This window comes from Globicephala melas, chromosome 5 (genome assembly GCF_963455315.2).
Source record: "Globicephala melas chromosome 5, mGloMel1.2, whole genome shotgun sequence".
NCBI lineage: Eukaryota > Metazoa > Chordata > Mammalia > Artiodactyla > Delphinidae > Globicephala > Globicephala melas.
This window is the reverse complement of record NC_083318.1, coordinates 37,877,751-37,903,639: the sequence shown is the minus strand read 5'-3', so window position 1 is coordinate 37,903,639 and position 25,889 is coordinate 37,877,751. Positions and strand designations below refer to the sequence as shown.

The 25,889-nt window shown below is 50.2% G+C and overlaps 1 protein-coding gene across 2 annotated transcripts in view; it reads left to right on the top strand.

The window, feature by feature from the left end:
• The first annotated feature begins 22,940 nt into the window (after positions 1–22,940).
• Positions 22,941–25,889, top strand: part of WDR1 (WD repeat domain 1) — a 39,761-nt gene continuing 36,812 nt past the window's right edge. Inside the window, exons 1-2 of one of the 2 annotated variants that reach the window (XM_060299157.2) lie at positions 22,941–23,152; positions 23,619–23,740. In XM_060299157.2, the coding sequence (XP_060155140.1) occupies positions 23,137–23,152; positions 23,619–23,740 (138 nt within the window). In that variant the 5' untranslated portion in view covers positions 22,941–23,136. The remainder of the gene's footprint in view (positions 23,153–23,618; positions 23,741–25,889) is intronic. The other variant, XM_060299158.2, reaches the window with a different exon arrangement.

Sequence of the window (25,889 nt, the reverse complement as noted above, 5' to 3'; positions counted from 1 at the left end):
CGGACTCCCTCCCGGCTAGCCGTGGCGCACTAACCCCCTGCAGACTGTGTTCACGTTGCCAACTCCAGTCCTCTCCCTGCACTCCGACCGAAGCCCGAGCCTCAGCTCCCAGCCCCGCCCGCCCCGGTGGGTGAGCAGACAAGCCTCTCGGGCTGGTGAGTGCCGGTCGGCCCTGATCCTCTGTGTGGGAATCTCCCCACTTTGCCCTCCGCATCCCTGTTGCTGTGCTCTCTTCCGGAGTTTCCGCTCCGAAGCTTTCCCCCTCCGCCACCCGCAGTCTCCGCCCGCAAAGGGGCTTCCTAGTGTGTGGAAACCTTTCCTCCTTCACAGCTCCCTCTCACTGGTGCTGGTCCCGTTCCTATCCTTTTGTCTCTGTTTATTCTTGCCCTACCCAGGTACGTGGGGGGTTTCTTGCCTTTTGGGAGGTCTGAGGTCCTCTGCCAGCGTTCAGTAGGTGTTCTGTAGGAGTTGTTCCACGTGTAGATATATTTCTGGTGTATCTGTGGGGAGGAAGGTGATCTCCACGTCTTACTCTTCCACCATCTTCCCGGAAGCTCCGAGCTGGGGCCACTCTTCATCGCAGTGCGCGGGCCTCTCACTGTCGCGGCCTCTCTTGTTGCGGAGCACAGGCTCCAGGTGCGCAGGCTCAGTAGTTGTGGCTCACGGGCCCAGTTGCTCTGCGGCATGTGGGATCCTCCCAGACCAGGACTCGAACCCGTGTGCCCTGCATTGGCAGGCAGATTCTCAACCACTGTGTCACCAGGGAAGCCCCAAAACCCATTCTTGAGTCCCCAGAGTTTCCCGCCTGGCTGCTGGCTGAGGGGAGCCCTTTGGCACCACCTGGTGGCCCGAGAGCATCACAACAGCAGACATGGAGAGCAGAAGCCTGTGGAAGCTTGACATTCTTTCTGGTCTCCCAAGCCCACCCTGAGAGATGCTATGCTCCCTACGAATATCAGACCTTGACCTAGACAACTGAAATCCTGGAACACCCCTAAAACCTACTCAGCACTAGGGTAGGCCTGGGCACGTCTTTTCTCTAGCTGCATCTTCTCTGCTGGCCCTGCATCAGCCTCAGGGCTGGGCTAGCCCTGACTAGGCTCACCACATGACCTCCTGGCCAGAGAGCACCAGAGCACAGACCCCTAAGGAGCTCCCAACCACGTCCAACTTGAAGCAGCTGGATGAGCCAGAGATGCTGTTCACAGGCAGCAAGACATGCTAAGATGAGACAAGCCCATCTCTGGAGAAGCTGGAAATGCGTTCTCTTTAACATGAAGGCACCCAGTCACGTCAAGCTAAGCAGGGCTTGGGAGAAGTCCTCTCCCAGATCCAACCTGCAGGTGGAGTGGTCCTGGTGACCAGGGCCTGACATTATCGTCCCTGCTTAGATAGTTTCTATGCTGTTTATCAGACCTATGAGTGACATGTGTCACCTGCTTGTCACAGTCAGCATCCCGTGACCACCTCTAATACACCCGACTATCTTAACTGCCTCAGGTGAGGCTTGGAGGGCATTTAATCAAGAACAAATTGCACGGAGTCAAGGAGATGGTTCTGCGTACATATTACGCTATGCTCACTATGTATGTTTATGTCTAAGTATGTTCCTAATAAGAGATCTTAAAATTCACTTTGTCGGGCTTCCCTGGTGGTGCAGTGGTTAAGAACCCGCCTGCCAATGCAGGGGACACGGGTTCGAGCCCTGGTCCGGGAAGATCCCACGTGCCGCGGAGCAACTAAGCCCATGCACCACAACTACTGAGCCTGCGCTCTAGAGCCCACGAGTCACAACTACTGAAGCCCCATGCCACAACTACTGAAGCCCGCACGCCTAGAGCCTGTGCTTCTCAACAAGAGAAGCCACTGCAATGAGAAGCCCGCTCATCGCAACGAAGAATAGCCCCCGCTCGCAACTAGGGAAAGCCCACGTGAGGCAACGAAGACCCAATGCAGCCAAAAATAAACCAAATAAATAAATTTATTTTAAAAATTCACTTTGTCATGCAATAACCAGAGGGAATTAAGTAATTTATATAGTTCATTCCTTTCCTTAGCAGTAATGTGTGAAGAATAAAGGGTCAGAAATATGGGGGCAGAGCAGCATTTATACTTTCCATTCCAAGCCATGGACGAGGACAGTCTAGTTTGAAAGCCCATAACCCTGCCCAAGTTGGCAAAGCTGACAGGTATTTTCCAAGGATGGCTTCAGTGTACATTTTGAAACTACAATATACCCACAGTACAAGAACAGCAAAAGTGAATTGCCTAACGAGCCAGATAAGGTGGTGATTTTGTCAAATCCACTCACTGCCATCTGGCAGAAGTGATACATTTCAAAGTTTCACAGACAAAAACCATGATCCTTAATATAAAGCCCTTGTTATATACAGGTAAGTCAAAGGGCTTCATGTAAATGTTTACTCTTCAATCACAATTTACACTATTGGGGTCGCTCTCACCTTCTGAAATGGCCCACACTCTGTCTATGGAGTGTGTCTCTCTATATAAACATTTTCACTTAAAAAAACCAATTTACACTATTGGAAGCTCAGAAAGTCAGGCCACATATCACAGATGACCCTGAAGAACTTGGTTAACCTGCAGATTGCTTTATAGCCCTACCCACCTACACTTCCCCAAAGCTGCATCATGGCCCAGCCCCCAGCAGTGCCGGCACCTGACTACCAAATGGAGACCAGTAGGGGACACATGTGACAAGTTCTGGCCACTCTGACAGCCTCCTCTCCTCTGTGAGAGCAAGGGGCTCAATCCTCTCCTCAGTCTCTCGGCCAACAGCTCCCTCTGGCCAGAGCCCCTCAGCACAAGGACCGGCACCCCCTCCTCTGCAGGCCCACAGACTATGTTTCAGAAGCAGGAATTATTCTAGGAGAGTGAACTCAGACTCAACAGGGATGGTAACTCCTTGGAGATTCTCTGGGCTCTGAGGGGCACAAGCCCAGGGGTTATAAGGATGCCCCATGTTTAGTGCTGGGGTAGAGAGGGCAAGCCGTTGGGCAGTGCACATCCTCTCCATTCTGCACGGCCACTCGGGTGGGCACACTGGCCCCCATCAGGTGAACACACAGCTTGTACTTGAGGCTGACCTTCAAAGAAAGGGCTTGGGAATCCAACCTCTCTTTACCAGCAGGTGCCCCAGACAGTTGTACCAAGTTATCAAAAATGCCTCCATGGCCCCCACAGCCCTTTCTGGGTACTTCTCTGACCAGGAAAGACAGGTCCAGCCACAGAAGACCATCCAGGACCCCCAGACTCAGTCACTCCAGGGCAGGTAGGTGGTGGAAGGCAGGAGACCACACACCAGGATAGCTTCACAGCTACACCTCATCTATGTGCTCCACTTCATTGCATTTCCCTTTTTTGTTTTTAAACAAATTGCAGGTTTGTGGCAACCCTGCATCGAGCAAGTATCAGCACCATTTTTCCAAAAACATGTGTTCACTGCATGTCTGTCACAGTGTGATTCTCACAATATTTCGAACTTCATTATTGTATTTGGTACGGTGATCTCTGATCAGTGATCTTTGATGTTGTTATTATAATTGTTTGGGGACACCATGAACTGCACCCATATAACTGTGTTCTGACGGCTCTACCAACTGGCCACTCCACTGTATCTCCCCCTCTCCTTGTGCCTCTGAATTTCCTGAGATACAACAGCATTGAAATTAGGCCAATGAATGAACTCTTAGAGGCCATTGTAGGGTTAAATGAAAGGAAGAGTCGCATGTCTCACCTTAAATCAAAAGCTAGAATGATTAAGCTGAGTGAGGAAGGCATGTCAAAAGCTGAGAGAGGCCGAAAGCTACTAGGTCTCTCGTGCCAAACAGTTAGCCAAGTTGTGAATGCAACGGAAAAGTTTTTGAAGGAAACTGAAAGTGCTTCTCCAGTGAACGCGAACGCACAAAGAAAGTTCAACAGCCTTATTGCTGACATGGAGAAAGTTTTACTGCTCTGGATAGAAGAGCAAACCAGCCACAACATTCCTTTAAGCCAGGGCCTAATCCAGAGCAAGGCCCTAACTCTCTTCACTATGAAGTCAGGGAGGTGAGGAAGCTGCATAAGTTTGAACCAACAGGCAGAGGTTGGTTCAGGAGGTTTAAGGAAAGAAGCCATCTTCCCTAACTTAGAAGTGCAAGAGGAAGTAACAACTGATGATGGAGAAGCTGCAGCAAGTTATCCAAAAGATCTAGCTAAGATCACTAACGAAGGTGGCTACACTAAACAGATTTTTTCAATGCAGAAAACACAGCCTCATATTAGAGAATTGCATGGCTGAAGAGAAGTCAACGCCTGCCTTCAAAGCTTTAAGACAGGCTGACTCTTGTTCGGCACTCATGCAGCTGGGGAATAAGTTGAAGCCAATGTTCATTTATGATTTCAAAAATCCTAGGCCCCGGGGCTTCCCTGGTGGCGCAGTGGTTGAGAGTCTGCCTGCCAATGCAGGGGACACGGGTTCGTGCCCCGGTCCGGGAAGATCCCACATGCTGCGGAGCGGCTAGGCCCGTAAGCCGTGGCCACTGAGCCTGCGTGTCTGGAGCCTGTGCTCCACAATGGGAGAGGCCACAACAGTGAGAGGCCCGTACCGCAAAAAAAAAAAAAAAAAAAAAAAAAAAATCCTAGGCCCTTAATTATGCTAAATGGACTCTGCCTGTGCTCTGTAAATGGCACAAAGCCTGAATGACAGCATATTTTGTTAACATGGTTTCCTGAATATTTTAACTGTTGATACCTACTGCTCAGAAAAAGATTCCTTTCAAAATATTATTGCCCATTGAAAATACACCTGGTCACCCAAGAGCTCTGATGGAGATGTAAGAGATTTATGTCGTTTTCATGCCTGCTAACAACATCCATTCTGCAGCCATGGATCAAGAAGTCATTTTGACTTTCAAGTCTCATTATTTTAAAAACATTTCATAAGGCTATAGCTGCCATGAGGAGTGATTCCTCTGAATCTGGGCAAAGTACATGAACTTTCTGGAAAGGATTCGCCATTCTAGATGCCATGAAGAACATTTGTCATTCGTGGGAAGAGGTCAAATAAACATTCAAAGGAATTTGGAAGAAGTCGATTCCAACACTCATGGATGACTGAGGGGTTCAAGACTTCAGCAGAGGAAGTAACTATGGAGGTGATAGAACTAGCAGGAGAACTAGAGTGAGGTGGAGCCTGAAGATATGACCAAATTGCTGCGCTCTATAACACTTTAACGGATGAAGAGTTGCTTCTTAGAGAAGAGAAAGGATCTACCTGGTGAAGATGCCATGAAGACTATTGAAATGACAAACGACTTAGAATGTTACAGCAACTTAGTCAATGAAAGCAGCAGCAGCAGAGTTTCAGAGGATTGACTCAAGTTTTGAAAGTTCTATGGGTAAAAAGCCAAACAGCATTTCATGCTACAGAGAAATCATGAAAGAGAGTCAACATGGCAGGCTTCATTGTCGTCTTATTAAGATATCGCCACAGCTACCCCCCAACTTTCAGCAATCACCACCCTGATAAGTCAACAGCCATCAACATCAAGGTGAGACTCCCCACCAGCAATAAGGTTATTACTCACTGAAGGTTTAGGTGGTGGTTAGCAATTTTTAGCAATAAGTAATTTAATGTACATGCTATTGCACACTTAATAGACTACAGGGTAGTCTAAACAACTTTTATCCACATTGGGAAACCAAAAAACGTGTGACACTGATCTTCGCTTTTTTGTGGTGGTCTGGAACTGAACCTGCAGTATCTCCAGGTATGCCTATAATGCATAGAACTGGCCCCCTTCCAGGATCCCTGTAAGGATGTAAACTTTTAATGGCCAGTCAGTCCAAAGAACTTCTAAAAGCATGATAAAAACTCTCCAGTCTTGATTCTGAAAGATGGGATTAAAACTAATATTTCTATTTTTACTCATCACTAGATAGACCCTCTACCCCCAGGTATCGAGGACAAGGCCTGAAAAGATTCCCCCAAAATCAAAGGATAAGCATCATGGTGAACCACTCAAGGCTCAAGACTGGCTGCCTCAGGGAAGTCAGGCATGTTCCTAAGCGTTGCAGAGTACAGCAGGAAATCTCGTGAGGCAGAAACAAGATGCTACGGAAGAGCTGCAACGTGGTTTCTATTTTCTGCCATTGGATAAGGAGTCACTGGCTTCAAAATCTGAAACTACTTAACAGGGAAGATCTTCATATAAGAATTCATTGAGAAAAGGACTGAGCTTTCAGTTCTGTTGACTCTTAACAACAAATGATCCACAAGTGTCCTTGAAGAAAGAATCTTGACCCCCTGAATGGATGGCTGGGCTTCCTCTTCCAGAGGTTAATGTAGCAGATATGACCTTCCTAGATGTTCAGCTTCAAGTATGAAACTACAAGGAGTTGATTTTGTCACCTGTGGGGGGTCTTATTCCAAAAGGACCTTAGGACCTTATGTCTTCTACATAGAAGCGCCTCAAGAACCAGTTCATTGTTTGACAGTTCTTCAAAGTGCTAAGCACAGAATTACCATTTGACCTAGTCATTCCTGTTAAACACTCAAAAGAACTGAAAACATGGATTTCAGCAGTTACCTGTACACCAGTATTGACTGCAACATTCACAAGAGCCAAGATGTGGAAACCCCATTATCCATCAACAAGTGAAGAGAAATAAAACTTGGTATATCCAGGCAATGGATTGTTATTCAGACCCAGGGAAGGATTGGATTTCTGACACATTGCACAACGTGGATGAAATTTGAAGTTATTTAGAATAAATAAGTCAGACAAAAGGACAAATGCTTTGTGATCAAATGACATGAAATAGAGAATAAGCAAGTTAATTAATAGATTAGAGGTTGCCAAGGGCTGGAGACAGGGGGGGGAATGTGAGTCATTGCTTAATAGTTGCAGAGTTTTTGTACAGTGCTGAACAAGTTTTCAAATTACCCTAACAATATTGTACAACCATCAGTAATGATTGCCACCGATTGCATACTGATTGTAATGCTTGTATACTGTATGCTTAAGATAGTTCAAGTGGCAAATTTTATGTTGTAGGTATTTTATCACAAAAGATGTTTTGGGGAAAAAAACAGCTCACCTACTTCAGGATGAGATAGCTAAAAGCTCAGCTGTTATAGACAATATTTCTATGCCCCCTAAAGTTCATATGTTGAACTCCTAACCCTCAGTGTGATGCCCCCCTAAAGTTCATATGTTGAACTCCTAACCCTCAGTGTGATGGTATTTGGAGGTGTGGGGCTCTGAAAGTATTAGGCTTAGCTGGGGTCACAAAGGTAGAGCCCCATGATGGGGCCAGTGCCCTTTGACTGCTAGGAAGAGACCAGAGTGAAGAATCAAAGAATCAAAAGGAAACCCCAAGTGTCCTTAACAGATGAATAGAAACGAAGGATGATACATGTATGCCAGGTCTCTTTCAGACATTAGAAAGGAGTAACGTTGACGCATGTAACAAATGTGGATAAACCTCAAAGATTCTAAGTGAAGCAGACACAAGGACACGATGTGGCCTTATTCCACTTGTACCAGAGCGCCCTGAGGAGTTTCCCCAGCTGTGTGGCTCTTTCACGTGCCTTGAAGCCACACATCTCACCATGAGGACATAAACCCAGGAGCCCATGAGGAGGCAGCCAGGACCCAGACACCTAGAAAGTGCCATCTGGTGACAATTCAGAAGGCATCTCCCTGTAAACCAAGGGTAGCCATCAGCTAGAGCCATTAAACTAACTTGCTTCATCATCTGTAAGATGCCCTCACGGGTCAACTCGCTTTGTTTACCAAAACGTGCATATCCTCCCAGCATCACGTAGTCTAAAGTTAGAAGACCCTTTCACCAGCCCTACAGATAGTATCTGACATAGGATTCAGGATGTTAGTGTACAAGTTGTTTTCCAAGAACTTGGAGTCAGCTGTTGTCTAGTTCCAGCCCCAGCAGTTCAGACTGGTTAAGAACATCGACCCTCCAAATGGGCATGTGCGAGTGTCTGAAGGATGGCCTTTTGACATCAAAGGGCCAAAAACTCCCTCAGATCCTACTGCCATTTTCCAAATATGCATCCCATGAAGAAGCCTGTAGCTTAGCTGCACCTGCGCAGGACAGTGACTACCTCACCTTTTCCTTATTTCCAGTCACCATTCCCCACGCTCCCCAGGCCACCCTGCTTCTTTGTCCCATAAATACCCTGAGCCCCTCCCCATTGGGGACGTGGATTAGAGATTCATCCTGTCTCCTTGCTTGGCTTCCTCAGGGACAAACCCTTCCTCTGCTATACGTCTCTGCATCTCAGCGTTTGGCTTGCGGGGCTTCGGGCTAAGGATCCCAGTTCGGTAACACCCGTGCATCAGGCCCGAGTCCACATTTGAAGACTCTTCCCCTTATTCTCAGTAACCCAGACATTCTTCCCTCCACCTCCACTTAAAGGGGCAACATTTGCCACAAAAAGCACCTGGACATGCGAAAGCTGAGGGAACAGGACCCTTACAGACAGGAGGCAGGCGTTTCTGGCACCCAGGGGTCACAAGACAGCCCCCGTGGGGCCAGTGAGTCCTGTCCAACCAGGGACTTAGTGAAACCACACCCCACCTCCTCATGCAGCAGCACGGGCTCAGTCCTGCCTCAACACCTCGGGTTAGGCTACACCAAACTTTTGGTGGGGAAGGAAGGAGCTAAGGAAAGCCTGCTTCCCTGTCCTTAGTGAGCTCACAAGAGAGACAGCAGATAAGGCCCAGTGTGATCCTGAAGCAACAGAACCTACGGAACAACTGAGCCGGATCACATAAGAGGCAACATCCAAGCACTCAACACCCCTGGGAGGCTCCAAGGAAACTTCATGCTGAGCACCAGAAACACCGCTGTTATCAGCACATCGTCCCTGCCTTCAGGGAGCTTGCAGTCTGGCAGAGACTATAGCTGAGAAGGTACAACTTTGACATCAGGTGACAGGTAGCAGCAAGTCCTGCAAGTTCACCATCATGGCATCCGAGCACTGTGGGGCACCGACTCCAGGGAGGGAGGGTCCCACTTCCACTGGGACCCCTACAGAAGCACTCCCCTGGATCCTGGCTGCAGTCCACACTGTCTGCCAGCCTCTCTCCCCATCACGGCTCCAGGACACCACCCTCAGTGCTTCTCCAGATTTGCTTAGTACACAAACCTGGCAAAAGAAAGTAGAAATCATTCTGAAAGACTAAAACTAAGGTATATCATTAAGTACCATGCAAAGGGCAACTAAGAGGCAGAGGCATTCAGTGATGTTATCAGACTTCCAGATGATGGCCTTGACTCCTGTCACCAAGTTCCCTCTCCCAAGGCAGGCGTTCTCTGCCTCCTGGTGTTTGTAGCCTTTTACGGTGGGTAGGAAAAGCCAAACCTCCCATACGCATCTGCCCCAGAAGCTCTCCCAGCACAGCGAAATGCTTCTCACACATCTCGCGGGAAGAGGCTGACCCATCCTGGACCACGAGGAATGTCCATTTTGAGGCCCCCAACATCTGCCCAGGGCAAAATTCCTAGGTTTAAAAAGAGATTCTTCAGTTTAGGAAGTCCTTTGTCTTGCTCTGACCTCAAGCTCCAAGGTGCCTCTCACTCGTAAAGACACGTGTGGGAAGAACTCCACGTCCACTGGAGCGACTGCCCCCCAAACCACCTGCCATAACCATCCCCAGCACCACCGCCCTAAGCAGATAGCCAAAGTCCCCCGTAAGTCTGGACTGCCATGCGCCAGGGCGTCAGACTTTACCAAAAACTCTTGAATTTCTTGTCCCCGATCTTTTTTTCTAGGTGGTCCAGGAAGCCCATTCGGACTGTAGCCTGTCCTGGGCCCCAGGGTGCAGCCATCAGAACTTTGCAGGCGGCAGGTGTGGCCACCCTGCTTGGCGTGTTCAGAGGCTGAGCTGTGTGCCATTGGGGGTGCTGAGGGCCCAGCAGAGGACACAGCTCGTCCTATTTCCAGGAGTCTGAACCTTGGACATTTTGTCCTGGGATAAGGTTCCCAAACGTAAGCACATGAGAAAATGAAGGGCTGGAGAGGCCATTCCTAGGTCTTCTCCCCCATTTCAGCCAGTTACCATGAAGTCAGCAGCATCCTACAATGTTCACCTACATCCCCTTCCTTCTGTTTAAGGGGAAACACGGCAATCCCATTACAGCCAAGGAAACTCAGTATCCGTTTATCGAATCTTCAACTACACCCACCCACCACGCAAACCCCAGCACGGGCTCACAGCTCCCTCCCTGTGGTGTCCTTTCCCAGCTGTTAGCACCACCTCCAGGGCCCCTGTGCCCACCTGCCTCAAAAGTCATGACATTCTCTGCTTCTGCAAGGTGGTCAAGGTTTTAAAATCAGAGTTTGTTGCTTGGCAGTTCCAGACGTGTTTTCTGGGTGGGGCCTGTGAAGCCGTAGCTTGGTTTTAGCTCAGGGTTGTCATTCCCATAGGGAGGACGTGGCCCAGGGCCCACCTGGAGCCTGGAATCTCTGGTAATCTCTCGGGAGGGAGCCACTTGCAAAGGGATTTACTGGGAGGGGCAGCTGGCACCCTTCTGCCCATCTCAGCCAGTTGACCCAACTCTCCCAGGATTGGGTCTCTGATCCCCCCATCACACCACTGTCCACATTCAGGCACTGCCAGTGGGAGGGACTGGGGGGCCCACCTCATCTGGGGGAGGTCCCACGATGTGGGACCACAAGAGGTAAAGCCAACCTCTGCAGCTTTACCCTCACAACGGAGGAGTTTTAAAAGGAGGCGTTTGTTCTTATAGTTCTTTTGGATTTAACTTCATCTGAGCCCATCACAACCTGGTAGCATCCAGCTCCCCACAGCCAGCCTCATTTCTCACTATCTCACCTACCCGTAATTTATTGCGCATGCAATTCAGTAGCCAACACCAAGTCATATTTGGAAAGAGGACACGAACAGACCAGCTAACAAGACATCTCATGATTCAACAGGAAAGTTGGCCAGCCTTGTGTCTGTCTCTATAGCCCTCCCAGGCCATCTCCACCCAGAAGGGAGGTTTCTTCATCAGCAACACGAGAGCATTAGCATGACAGATGGCCAGCAGAGAACTGACCAAGGCACAGAAGAGCAACTTCAGCAAAGACCAGGGTGAGGCAGTCCCATCGAGGTGCTAGCAGCACGAGGTGCTGTCCCCACAAAAGTCAGATTCCTGGCCACGAAGACTTCAGAACAATTCACGTAGGACCCACCTTTATTTTCTATCTTAAACTCAATGTCTTCAGTATAACCCACTGAAGAATAGATGCTGTGACCTGAACGTTAGGATTCGTGGCCCACCTAAATGGGCCATGCCTGGGGTTGTAGAGGATCGGCATTTCGGACCATTAAAATTTAATAGGATTTTCATCACTGTCTCGCAAAAAAATCTCCATGCTGAATCAGACCAACTTATCTGCAGCAAACGAGAGCGAAACGTTAAACCCCAGTGAGGTTTGTGCAGCAGGATTCACACTAACTGAAAGGCTGACGGTACCTCCACGTGGATCCCCTTTGCCCTCCAGTGAGGCTTTGGACACACATGAAAGGAGAGGACTCATTATGTTCAGTGAGCGGATGAGGTTTTTCTCCAGTGTGAGCCAATTTTTCCCCAAAGGATGTAGCGAGATGGGAACCGACAGGATTATTCTCCAAGGTGGATAATCACATGTATCCTAAAGGATAAGCATCCAAGGTGCCCCCACATTTACTGCGTTTGGAGAGTCACTCCCATGGGACCACTAGCCCCACATTCCCTATAGTCCTGGTGTTTTCTCGGGTGTGTTTTGGGACGAGTGCTCACTTAAGGCTGTTCACATGGATGACTTTCAGGGAATTTCTCCAATGACAGTTACTCCATCTCCTATGGGATAAGGAACCACTGAATCCGAGTTACTGCATGAGTTCGTAGGGTCTTCGTCCAAATAGGATTGAAACTGGAGCCGGAATCATATACCCAGACCAAGACTCCATCCCCCAGCTCAGGCATCTGTATGCTAACGAAAGATCCAGCAGGGCTCTGTTTTCTTTGAATTCCACAGCCAGGCCCCCATAGCCTATCGGTTCTTATCACCAAGCCTAGCAACCCCTGCATGACAGGCAGGGTCTGAAGAAGCTTAGCACATGTAGGGTATAAACATCTGCTACTCTGAGATTGATAGTTTGCTTCAATGGGGTCCTGAGACAACTGAATCAGCTCCCCAGCTACTCAGGACAGGGGACAGTCAAATCCTGGGCCGGGGAGGCCAAGACTTAAGGGTGGAGCCTCTATGCTCCTGATCTGCTCATCTGTTCTGGCTCGCAGAGAGCAGGCTCTGAAAGTCAGCCAGCGATGTATCCCTGAGCAGGTTTTTCTGGATGAATTCTAAGCTCAGGGGTCTATTTCACTAGGATCACCATCTGGAGGGCTCTGTAGAGCTCACTACGCCACACTCCTTCCATCCCACACCATCTTAATAAGTCTGAGTTTCCCTACTGAGCACGGTCCCAGCAAGAGGGGGCCAACCAAGGCATCACAGAGACTCATTCAGTACATGACAGCCAGCTGGGCTCCTTTCTGGGTCACAAGCTCTGGTGCTGTGTCCTCCTGTCACTACCTGCTTTCAAGCCTCTTTAGACCCCGACAAGGAAAATCTGCTCCAATCCTGAGCTCTGCTTAGACTGAGGTTGCAAACAAGTGTGCCTCAAGTGAGTCAGATTAAACTCCTTTTCTGTTTTAAACCCAGATGGAGCCTAGCACCTCAGGACACTAGTCAAGGCCACGTTTGATACTCCAGCTGTTCTGAGTCCACACACCCATGCAGGTTAAAGCCAGTCATAGCCATAAGAGCTGCTAAACTTCAGCCAGCACGGACACAGAGCCGTACTCCGTCAGCCCCCGTCTACGCCAAGGAGCATCCAGAGCAGCGAACGCCAGCAGCCCCTCACAGCCACACCAGGAAGCTCGTTCTTTTTTTATTTTTTTTGCGGTACATGGGCCTCTCACTGTTGTGGCCTCTCTCGTTGGCGGAGCACAGGCTCCAGACGCGCAGGTTCAGCGGCCATGGCTCACGGGCCCAGCCGCTCCGCGGCAGGTGGGATCTTCCCAGACCGGAGCACGAACCCGTGTCCCCTGCATCGGCAGGCGGACCCCCAACCACTGCGCCACCAGGGAAGCCCCGGAAGCTCGTTCTTACAGGCTGGCCTCCAGCTTCACCTGGATCATGAAAACAAGGCCCCTGGTGAGAAGTTAATGCCATACCAGCCCAGAGTCTGAGACAAGTTCTCCCCACAGAGCTTCGCCATTACAAAAGGGGCTCATCTATGTGTCATTAGTTCCTGCAGGGCACTGCCTTCTAGAAACCTCAAGGGCAAGGAATTGAAGGTTGGATTTGGGCACCAAAGGTCCATCCCACATACAGGAGGCCTGGATTGGGTGAGTTTACAGGAGGAGAAGTATACTGCAGGACTCAGTGCAGTCACGGATCCAGCACCGAGAAAGCCAGAAGCCAGGGCCTGGAAGACCGTGACAGGCACTCAGGCAGGAGTCTGGTGAGGTTTCCCTGCCAAAAAGCCTCAAAAGGTTTGCCTCAATTTGCATACTGTAACCCCTAAAGTGATGCTGTGCTCCAAAGCCATTTCCCCTAAGAGATCCTCACAGGTCATAAGAGGTAGGGAGCTGCCCTGCTCATCTGAATTCAGACTCTTCCATTGGTTACAGACTACCTTCCTGTTATCTCCCCACGAGTAATCCAATCTCATTTGCAGGATAAAACCCTCGCCAGTGCAGTTTGTCTCCAACACCAGACCGACCTTAGCAGTCCTTACACAGCCTAGCAGAATCAGACATTTAGCTGATTTATCTGGGGCACACAGCACAGCGTCTGGAACATAGTAAAAACTTAATAGATGTGTAGTCAGTGTTGATTTTGCCACACGCTCGGAGAGTAATTTTACAGTTTACAATGCACCGTTATCTACTATCTGCTCGAAGTCTCAAAATACTATTCTACCATTTATAGAAGTTGGATAGACAGTTGGCAAAGCAAGACAGGCAAGAAGCTAGAAATATCCTGTGTCACAGTACATCCGTGAGGCCGAGACTCGTTTGTACGTTCCATCCAATAAAGGATCATCTGAAACAGTCTAGATTCCTGTCCACAGGGCCAGATTCAAGCTTGGGTACCTTGATTCTTTTGAGCTAACCTGGAATTGAACATAAACAAAACCAAACCTACCTAAACTGAGTTGTGTGCACAGCTGCTGATGATCAAGAATTGCTGTTTCATTTAAATGTCTTACTTGTTGTCATGTTAGTGATCTAATTTGCCATGGGAATGAAAGTATTTTTATGGCCAAGATACCCACCCCCTTAGTCTGGAGCTCACTTATCGACACTGAAAGTCTTATGTGCTATCCCAGCACTATTTTTTTTTTTTTTTTTTTTGCAGTACACGGGCCTCTCACTGTTGTGGCCTCTCCCGTTGCGGAGCACAGGCTCCGGACGCACAGGCCCAGTGGCCACGGCTCACGGGCCCAGCCGCTCCGCAGCATGTGGGATCTTCCCGGACCGGGGCACGAACCCGTGTCCCCTGCATCGGCAGGCGGACTCTCAACTACTGCGCCACCAGGGAAGCCCCCAGCACTATTAACTCAGCCAATTCCCTTTACACTGAGCATAACTTAGCTCATCATCATTAACGAGTCAGCCGTAGAAGGAACTGGTTGATTTGCCACCTAATCAGATGTAGCTTTATGGGAAATAATTTTGGGACTCTACATCCTCTAAAGTTAAAGACAGTTCTTTCTGTCCAGGTTGAGATGTTAGACAGCTGTGCCTTCTAAATTTAGATGTTTGTATCAAGTGGGGACAATGCAAGACAGAAGGTACTCATTTTTTCTCAGGACCATGTCCCAGGGCCCACCTCAGGGCACTCAAGGAGAACTGGTTCTTCTAGCTGCCGGTAGTTATCATGACACAGCCAAAGACCACTGCCCAGCACAGTGCGCCCAACAATGCTCTTACCCTGAAAACTCTTCATCTATTAGTGTTAATGACCATGGACCCACATGTACATCTCCCCCACATCCATAGCTGGGACTCTCCATGGACCTGAGGAACTAAATCTTTCAACAGTCATGGGAGATTTAGCTGCATGATGTCATCTACTCCATGAAAATTATGGTCCAACCACAACTCTAAGAATGTCACTATATGTTTAACACGCAGTGTGTTTTAGAAGTTAGTTTTAAGCGCTACCAAAAGATACCAGGTTACCCGCAAGCTGTTCTACTCCTCACATGGCAGGGCCCCTGGAAGCCCAAGCTTACAACTGCAAAGCATGTTGTCAGATCATCTGCTTGGTGGCCTAGCTTTTAAGTGACTAGATCACCTACCACCCAATTGCCCAAGCCAGAAATCGGCCATCACTGGGCTCCTTTCCTCACCCTGAAATTCCATTGCCTACACGTCTTTATCTACTTCCTGTCCCCATCATACACCCCACACACTGTAAGTTTCAATTAAGGTCACTTCTCTCAGAAGATATTCCAACACCTTAGGAAAGTGAGGAACCTCATGCCCCATGTCTCTGTAGCACCTCCAGCTACAGAGATGACACCCAAGATGCTATTCTTCCAAGTTATATACTTCCAACAACTGTATCTGAGCAAGGTTATGCTTCTTCCCCATGAGGAGCTCAAGTTTTACAAAGGGATAGAAAGTATTCCAGGGCCTAGTGCACACTAGGTTTTCTATTTGTGTCTAACTTTTCAACGCCCATGATTAATGCAATGGATATTTCAACTAACAAACATGAGCCCATGAGTTGACACAGGCCAAAATTTTTTTGGAAACATCCTTTAAGTATGTTTTCTTAATTCCACCCACGATCAAGGGTGATACTCAATATTTTGACACTAGATAGTGGAGTGGTTGGAGGGTGGGGAACCCAAGGGAGGGTTGAAATAAACTTCCTCTGAACCAATCCTGAACTATCATGACAAAGTAAACGGACATCCATTCAATGGCTGACTCCACACTTACTCTGCCTGGGATTAAGCACTTACAATTTCCAAGTTTTAGACGTTCACAGTGGTGTTCCTGGGAACATTTCTCTTGATTCTACCACTCCTGGAATTAAACGACCTCTTCCTGTTGGTTTCTAGTGGTGCAGTAACTGAGAATCACTTCAACACCCATAGCACACCAGGCAGGCACCGGGTGCATGGCTGACTTGCAGAAGTCATGCTGCCTGACCTACATAGTCTCGATCCTGCAGGAGCAAGCCTCCCAAGGACCCACAGTCATCCTCCCCAGCATGTCTAAAGCCTTCAACTGTGGCCAACACCATAGCATCCTCCAGTCTTGGGAAGTTCAAGGGGACACAGATGCGCCAACCTCCTGAGAAACGACAACTACAGCCCAAAGGTTCATAGGGTTTAAATGGTATGGACATGCCAGAGGAGACTGCAAGCCTCTTGAAATTAAAACCAGATGCCAACCACTCCCAGACGTACACTAGTGGTGCTGCCTAATGCACTAACTTTGGAGATAAATAAGCTGAGGCTCTGACACCAGCGTCACCCTCTGCAATCTCCCTTTGGAACTACCAACTTAAACTTCAAAGTTCATGTTGTCTGCATACAGAGGCCCTTACTATCCAGTCCCAACAATGCCATCAGTAGAGACTGGAGCCCACACAACCAGGGACAAGGAACGTGGGCCTTCTCCAAGCCCAGACTCAAGCTGGGGGCATCGAGGCAGAGCTGTCTTGGGCTGCAGACACCACCCTCCCTCTGCCCTTGGAAGCGGAAGTACTTCATGGCCACGCCAGCCAGGCTGAGGAGTTCGGCCTCCTCACATTTTAGAGGCAGACTAGAGAAACAACCAATATATGTGAAGCAGGTTTGGAGATGGCCAGCAGTGATGCCCCAAGGAGTCAGAGGCACTGGCCTAGAGTAGGTGTTGGCAGAAGCCAGGATGAATTTCTAGAATGTTTGGGCAGTCCGAGATCCTCAGTTATCTGGGGCAGGGGTTGGAGCCACTTCTGCAGAATTGAGACTTGAAGACACCCTGCACTCAGTTATGGAGACTCAGAATTTTTCCATGCCTGCAGTGGCCAGGGAGAATGACCCAAGTGCTGACCAGACTAGAATGCAAGGACACACCTGGGAAGCCTTCTGCAGAAAGCGAAGCCCCCTTGACCCAAGGCTCCATGTCATCACCAAGGGCACCAGCATGACTCTCAGACCAGACACTCCACAGTAACACAGGATGCCAAGAGATCCTGCAGCCAAGTGCCTGCTTCCTGGGTGCCACCCGGACAGAACAGTGCCCAGAGCCCAGCATCACAACCGACCACACATCCAGCCAGAGACTGTTGGGTCATCTGGCATCAGGATTGAGAGGCAGAAGCACTTTGATTCTGAATATTTGCCCAAAAAGGGCAAACCTTTTCAAATGAAGTATAATTGACGTCATCCTTGAACTTGCCTGAAAGAGCTACTGGTTTCTACCATTTCTTGGAACACGATCGAGTAAGTTGCCTATTCAAGAACACAACTAAGGCTGACAAGTGTTGGTCTGTCCAGTTTAGCCCTTTCTCATGTGCTTAGAACAGCTTGGGCTCTGGAGAAGGCAGACCCAAGTTTGAATCCTGGTTGTGACCCTTGCTTTTGAACTTGGGCCAAGTCATAACCCTACCCAAGAGCATGCAAAAAAACCAGTACCTGACTCACAGAAAGTGAGTGCAGGGGCAGAAGTCTGTTGTTCCAGAAAGGGAACCAGGGAGGCTGGGGTGAGGACAGGACTCTGTCACCTGTCCTCAGGGCACTTCAGCCACCATGCTGAGTCTCAGGCAGCAGCGGAAAGGCAAGTGGGGCTGTGTTAGTTGTATGACTCATGGGAGTTCTTTGTGCAAAAAGCAAAGGGGAGCAGGGGAATGGAGTGACTGCTGCCCTGCGGGGAGGAGTGAGTGAAGTACTTAGGCCCAAGTCTCTGAAACCAGGTGTGCGGGGCTCCTCTCCTGGATCTTAGAAGGATCAGATAATGGAGGTTGTTGTCTATGCGGTGATGGCTTAAAGAAATGAGGATAGGCCAGTAACTTGAGTAAGGAGGATATATCCCCTGAGCTATGTTTATTAAATCTAGGCCGAAGTTATGCAGTGCTACTAAGTTCTCAGAAGTACATCCACTGGACATAACCTCAAAGGGGAAAGTTTTGTATGCAAGGTTTCATAGCTTGCAAGGAATTGCAAACTCTTACAGAACTAGTTAGAGGTGTTAGACACTCACCTGTTTGCAAAGCCCAGAGCCCTGCCAGCCTGTGAAATACTGTTTCTTGTCTTCAATTGAGCAGCCCAGGGAGGGACCCAGTAACAAGCTCACACACAGGGTTGGAGGTAAGAATTCACTTCTTGCTCTTGCCTTGGAAGAACTTACAGAGGTTAACACTCATAGGTTTATATAGGCGGGTCAGGGTTTTGCATTATTTATCCTCTGACAAAGGTGTGGAGGACAAAAGCAGAGCTTTTGCTGTCATGGCCCTCAATAGTTCTCCCTTCTAGGAGGGCAGCCCCATGCCCCACCCCAGGTTTCCAGGACACAAGGTGGGTACCATGTAGCTAAGTTTGCCCCATGCGCCTTCACCACCCCAGTTCATAGCTAATTGGACTATGGTTGTGAAACTGAGGACTAGATCCATTAAACTGTACTGTAACTTGCTTGAATAAGTTGTAACTTGCCTTTACTCATCAAGCTTGCTGTAATTGTTCTTGCAAATTACATCCCCTCCAAGTTTCACGGAGCCTAGACTTATCAAGAGATGCCTTTAACTGCCCCATATAGATAACAGCTGACACATGGGTCGTAATAGTGAAGAGTTGCCTAAGTGTTTTTCAGGAACTTGGAGCTAGTCCTGGCCCAGCTCAAACCAGTCGAGACCACTGACCATTCAACTGGGCCTGCACGAGTGTCTGATGGATGACCTTTTGCCGTCACAGGGCCAAAAACACCCTCAGATCATGTTAATGTTGCCATTTTCTGAACACGAGTCCCGTGAACCATGCAACTCAGATACACGTGCAGAGCAGCGATTACCTCTTTTCCTGCCTCCAATCACCTTCCCCTGCATATCCAACCACCCTATACTCTTCACCCATAAGTATGCCAAGCCCCTCACCTTCAGGGAGCCAGATTTGAGGTTCGTTCTCCAGTCTTCTCTCACTTGGGGGCCTCCTGAATAAGTCATTTCTCAGCTACAAACCTCAGCGTCTCAGCATTTGGCTTGCTGTACTCATCAGGTGAATGAAACTGGTTCAGCAACAGAGGGACCCTTGATCCAACCTGGGCTCAATTATCGGGGAATCTGGAAGTGAGGGTCTGCAGATTGAAGGTGATGGCAGTAAGACTGGCTTAAGGTAGGAGAGACAGAGGTGATCGCTTCCAGGGACACTTTATAGAGATGCTTCCTGAGTGTGGCTTACCTGAGCTTGCTTACACGTTACAGAGAAGGACCCAGGAAAAAGTAAGATTCCTAGAGGAGCAGGGCTAGTAATAGGGAGGTTACCCTAGTGCACAGCACATCCCGACATCCCCTTCCAAGAGGTGGGCCAGTCCAACCCTGAGCTCCTGGAGGGAGCAGTGCCCACCCTGCTCCCTGTTCCTCATTGCAGCACTTGCCATGGAGCCCTTTTGCAGGGGCCCAGCACACTCGAACAGGAAGGAGATCCCTTTCCTCAGAGCCTGACGTGAGAACACGAGTGTTGAAAGTGAGCAAGCAGAAGTTCAGAACACCTGTCCAGCTGCTCCTTTGTTTCTCCCCAAAGCTCTGTATAGACTCCCTGTATAGACTCCCAATTTATGGAGGAGGCAACACGGGCTGAGGCAGATTCCCGTAGGGCCGCACATCCTGAGCCCTCGTTTTCACTACAAAGCAGTTGGCAGAACCAAAGGAGGCAAAGGTAAAGCCTCTTCATACACACATCTAGAGCCAGACTAAGGGTTTCCTCCGAGTTACCCAATTCAGGTAACTGCAACCAGTTTCCCCAAAGGCAGCCTAGGAGTTTTCCTGGAGAAAGACTTAAGGAGTTGCCCCAAAGTGCATGTTTTTAAGAGACACTATTTTACGTGCTTTGGAATTCAGTGCAAAGTCATGTGATGCTCTTGGGGCTCATTCTCTCCAGGATGAGAATCAGCAGCTTCTTTTAGCTTGTCTGGTTGGCCCTTCACTAAGTATTGGAAAAACATGGTCCCCGTTCTCATGATGTTTACAGCGGGGGCAGGGGTAAGCAAGCTGGATTAATCCAGCAGGCACAGCAACAAATGTTAAATGCTGCTTACATACAGTTTAAGAATTCAGTTGAATGGACTCTGGGGTGTCCATTAAACTGGGGTGTCAGGGAAGGCCCGGAAACAGGTGCAGTAGCCCCAAGGCAGGCGCTGTGCCAGTGGCAGAGCTGAAAGACTCGGTGAAAGAGCAGCTTGAGAGCCAGGCTAGATCAGATTTGGTGAAGGATTGAACGTGCGGGTGAGAATGGGTGGATAAGGTTTCTGACCAGTGCAGCTAGAGAGATGGGGTCACTGGTCACTGCAGGAAGGGACCCCCCCCAAATGAGTCCGGTCTCATTCGCTTTGGTTTGGTCCTAGGCGGCTTCTCTGGGACATTCCCGACGTGCCAGAAGGCAGTTTCAGAAGTGAGGGTCTCAAAAGTGGCTGGACTGACACAGCAGTGAGTCACCAGAGTACAGTCGTTTCAGGGTCCCCACTGGAGGCCAAGGTCACATTGTTAGGTGGTTGTATTAAAGGCGTGGGTGAGTAGGAGAAACCGAGGAGAGCTGGAAACACAGCTAGCCACAGCTCAAGTATCAGAGCCCTTACAGCTGAAACAACCAGACCAGGATCACCCCAGAGAAAAGCACCCTGCATCCCTCTTCCTTCCAGCTGCCGCAACTCCCTGCCAAGTCACAAGTCACACTGTCTGCGACTTATGTTTTATAAAGGCCAGCATCCCCACCGCACCCAAACTTTTCTCAAGCCCCCAGACCAACCTAATTTACTTGTAAGCTAAAAGAGCCATAGAGCCTAGTATCCTGCCAGGGGTTTGGAACTTAATTCTAAGTAAGTTTGCTTTATAGTCTCATTTTCACCAAGTCCAATGAGGCTTTACCTACATGCATAAGGGCTTGAGGCTGAGGCCTGAGTTTTACTTTCAAGTCAGTCCTTGCATTACATAGATGCCCTAGGAATGAACTTAAGTTATCACACCTGCTCTTAACCCAGTCCCAATAAGGGTAATAATTAAATCCTGGTTTCTCAGAATAATTAATTACAGCTCCCACCTGGAGAACACTTGTTTTTCATTTCTGCTTTAGAAATCTCACCCTTATGTACAAAGACACAACATTTCTAGGCTCCTTCAATTCACAAAACTACCTTCCCATCTACCCTGTGCCAGGGACACACTCCTGACAAGAATAGGGAACAGAGAATCAGGAATGCACTTGCAAGGGCTGGAAGGTTGCAGTTCAAAATAAGGTGGTCAGGGTAGGGGACTTTCACTGAAAAAGATGATGCGAGCAGAGCATTTAAGTACTTTTCAGAGTAATTCCAGGTAGCGAACAGAGGTGGGGGGGACCCCGCGGGTGCAAGAGCAAGCCTGGGGCATTCCTGGGGTACCAAGGAAGCTGGGGTGCTGCAGAAAGCAAGAAAGGGGGAGCAGAGCTGAAGGCAAAGGAGAGTACGATGGAGTCTCATGGAACGCATCACACAGGGCCCAGCAGGCCATGTTAATCCCTTAGGCTTGAATTTTGAGATTCCAAGCACCTACAAGTTTTAAGCTGAGGAACAGATTTCATCCTCAATTTTGAAACCAACAGGTTGCAGTCGGGAGAGCGGACTAAGGTGAAGGTCGGGGAGCAAAAGCCAAGAGACCAGATAGGAAATACCTGAGTTAACCCAAGTAAGACTTCAGGGCTCTGCAGGCCTATTAAGTGCAGGACGCAAAAAATGAACCTGGATGCAGTTTGAAAATAGAGCGAACAGGATTTCCCAGTGGATTAGATAAAGTCAAGGATCACCCCGAGGTTTTCTAGTTTGGGCTTCAGGCCCTTTAGCATATTCTCACATTTACCCTCCTCCCCCCAATTCCGATGGAAAGACAGCCCCCAGCCCCTGCTGAAAGGTGAGGTTCAAAGTATTAATAACACCTCAGAACCCTTGCTTCTCCCCTCGCAACGAGCCGCTGCCTCGATCTTACAAGTGGAAGCTCCCTTTCCCTTCTGCTTTCTTCATTAGAAAATGAGCTCTAGTTTTTTCTTCGAACGTACATTCCCTTTGCTCTATGGCTTCCTAGCTTTCTAAAAGGAAGTATTGAGAGAGCCCGGCCCTGCAAGGTACATCCCTAAAGTTCCTCCTGCCGGCTGCTTTTTTCGAGGAAGGGCGACTCCCAGTTAGTCTCGCTTTAAAAAGAAAGCAAGAAAAAGCACTCTCCTATGTTTACAAATCCCAAGCTGGCGCCTCACAGCTTCTGCAAACAGCAGGCGCCCACCCGGCCGGAAGGCTGGCGGCTCGGGAACGCCCGCTACGCAAACACAGGCAGGAAAAACGCTTCCCCGGAGCGCTCCGCTGCTCTCAGCACCCGCAAAACTTCAGCAAGAAGCAACCTCGAGTACCCCAACCTTCCCCAGTGACCCCCAACCTCACAAACCTCGCCCACCAGTTCCCAAGAGCATTCTGACGCCCAGCGCGGCTGGCCCCGCCCTTTCACAGGGCCTCGAGTGACGTCACTTCCGGGGGCGGGGTGCCTGGGCGGGGCCCGCGCGGGGGGAGGGGCGCGGCCAGGTCCGCGCAGGCTCGCCGGGGCCGCAGCCTCCGAGCTGAGCGCTTGACTATATATGGTCAAAGCTGGGGGCGAGCCGCGCGCGGGGCCGCGCTTCCGGGTTCGGCGCGTCCTCAGCGGCAGCGCGCAGGGCAGGGCGCGAGCCGGCCTCGGAGACCCGGCCTCGGACCGCCCCCTCCGCGCACCGCACGCCCGGCGCCGCCTTTCGGCCCCTGTCCCCGGCTCGGCCTCGGCCCCGTCTGATTCTCGGCGCGCGCGGCCCCGGAGGCTCTCGGCGAGCGCTGCGCGGTAACAAGTGGGCAAAGATGCCGTACGAGATCAGTAAGTGCCGCGGCCCGGTGCCCCCGGGATGGGCTCCGGCCCTGCCTGGACCCCTCGGCCATCGGCGGGGCGCGAGGAGCGGGCGGCCTGGAGGGGTCCCCGGGGCGCGGGGGAGGGGTGCGGGCGCAAGCCGGTGAGCGACCCGCCGCCCTCAGGGGCACCGCGCGGCGATCCCCGGCCAGGGGGACGCCCCAAAGTTGGCGATGCGGTCGGAGCCCCGTGGAGCCCCCGCATCCCTGAAGGGCCTGGTAGAGAGCGCGGACCAGGAAGTCGCGCCGTCCCCTGCGCTCCTTCAAAGTGGCGACCGCCCCTCCGGGTAGAGGCAACAGGTGACCGGCTGAGACCGGCCCAGGGCCCCTCTCCTTTTCCCCCTCCCCTTCCCTCCCCTGCTGTCTGTCCTCAGCCCGGCGGGGGGCCGAGGCAGGGGCTGCCCCTCATGTGCCCTGCTGCGTTTGTGTCTCTGCAGAGAAGGTGTTCGCCAGCCTCCCCCAGGTGGAGAGGGGTGTCTCCAAAATCATCGGCGGCGACCCCAGGGGCAACAATTTTCTTTACACCAATGGAAAGTGCGTCATCCTAAGGAACATCGACGTGAGTACCTATCCGCTTCCCCCACCAAGCGCTAGTTCCTTCCCTGAGCGCAGCTCCTGGGTGAATTCTTCCCCTTCCACCACCTCACCGGCTGCTCAGCGGCCTGGGGAGAGGACGCCACGCCCCCTCAGCCTTGGGAAGACACCTAGGAAGCCCAGGAAGACACCTTCGAATTTATACAGGCCCAATTCTCTTTCTTCGTGGGGAAGCTGAGGCTCAGATTAGTTCAGTTCAAGAGAAGAAGGGCTCTGGGTTCGAGGGGTGGGACCTTGACCTTGGGGTGATTGGTGACTTGGCCTCGCTGAGTCCCAGTTTTCTCATCTGTAAAATGGAGGTGACGAGATGAGGCTCCCCTCCACTTCCCCCGTCTGCCTGGGCCCCCTGAGTGAGATGCTACATCCCTCCAGCCCAGCATGCCTGGCAGACACCCAGCACTGGTTAAATGGCACTCGTGTGTAATCATTTCACATCCAGGGTCCCCCCAGTGTGGCAGAGCCCGGACTCACAGCCAGGCCTCTGCATTTCAGCCTGATCTTCCGCCTACGAATCTGAGCCCCAGTGCAAAATCAGGAACCAGTGTTTTCCCATGAATCATCTGCATGGGCATCCTGTACCCAGGCTGAGAATTTTTCTAGAGCCCACTCCTTGGGAAATCCTGGAAATTTTCTATTACTGCTCTGTAATCATTGAAATGACCCAGTCTGCTGGTCAGTCTCCCGGCTGCTAGGACGGCACGCAGAAATCTTTCTTCTGCCTGCTTCAGCTGAGTGGTGGGGTGGGGTATGGAAGCCAGAGGTACCAACATGACCATTTGGGGGTGTATGGGGGGTTTCTCTTGAGCTTGGGGTGGGGCCTTGTGCACAGTTTGTAGGTGGGTGATTTTGATTGGCGATGCCCCCAAGGGATGTCAACTTAAATTTGCATGTGTTGTGCATGATTACCCTTGGGGGGTTGGAACTGTCGCTTTTGAGATGCCCGTGTTCTCAGGAACCTCAGGGCTGGCTGAGGGAATGAAGGGGCTCTGTGGGCCTTGGTTTCCTTGTCTGTGAGAGGAGAGGCCCCTGTGTGGAATGAGGTACTTCTGGCTCTGCCCCCATCTCTCTGGTCAAGCCAAGCAGTCTGCTGGGAGACAGAGCGCCATTTGGCAGTTCTCCCTTGCCCAGGATGGCTGAGCACCTCGCAGAAGAGGGGTGGGTGGGTGTGAATGTGCCTTGAAGGTGCTAACAGCTCCTCTTCTAGATACGGATTCCTAGAAAGTGTATCCCGCCTTGCTCAGAACTGGGGGAAACATCACCAAGGACTTAGATCATAAAGATCTGGAGGTCTCCAGAGAGGTCCTGAGATATTGAGAAAATAAAAGTTGAGATGGCCCTTAGTAGATAGATACTCACTTGTAGTTTGTCAAATAAAATGGGCGAAAGCATTCTCAGGGATACAGTGCAGTGGAATGAATGCTTGGGTTTGTCCCTAACAAGTCACACACACATCGTGGCAGGCTCCACTCACTTCCAGATGGGAGACCTCACATGAAGACCTACTGTGTGTCTGGTACCATGAAAGGTTCTTAACCTTCAGCATCTCCTTTATACCCTGCCCCGCCTGCAGTAGACCCATTGCTCAGAACTGGGGTCAGGCTCCGCGAGGTGAAGGTAGCCAGTAACGGGAGCTGCTTCCAGCGGAGAAGCTGTTTACAGCCACAGACAAGCACCCTCTTTGCAGGAGGCATTCCCTGACTTGTGGAACCCATTCTGCTTGTTCTTCTGAGCTTTCTATTCTTACCAGTACTCCAGAGTTTACCATTCTCTTTTGAGGGCGCATCTGCTTTCCTTTCCCATCTATTTGTAAGTTTCTACAGGGCCACCACTGGGATGCCGATGTGTTCCTTCCTCTCTGTTCTGGACATACATCAGGCATTTAGGCTTTTGTTCAATGGGGGTGGGCCACTGGTACTTGAGTAAAGGTGGGTACATTTTTAATTAGGGCAGAGTACCCCTGGGAAAAAGACATGAATCTAATGAACATTCCGGAAATAGGAAGGAAGGTGATCTGGTTGGAATACAGGCTCACAGTAGAGAAGAGACATGAAAGGGAGGAGGGGACCAGATCGTGGAATGTCCAGCAGATGTCTGATTGGCAGCTCATACTTAAT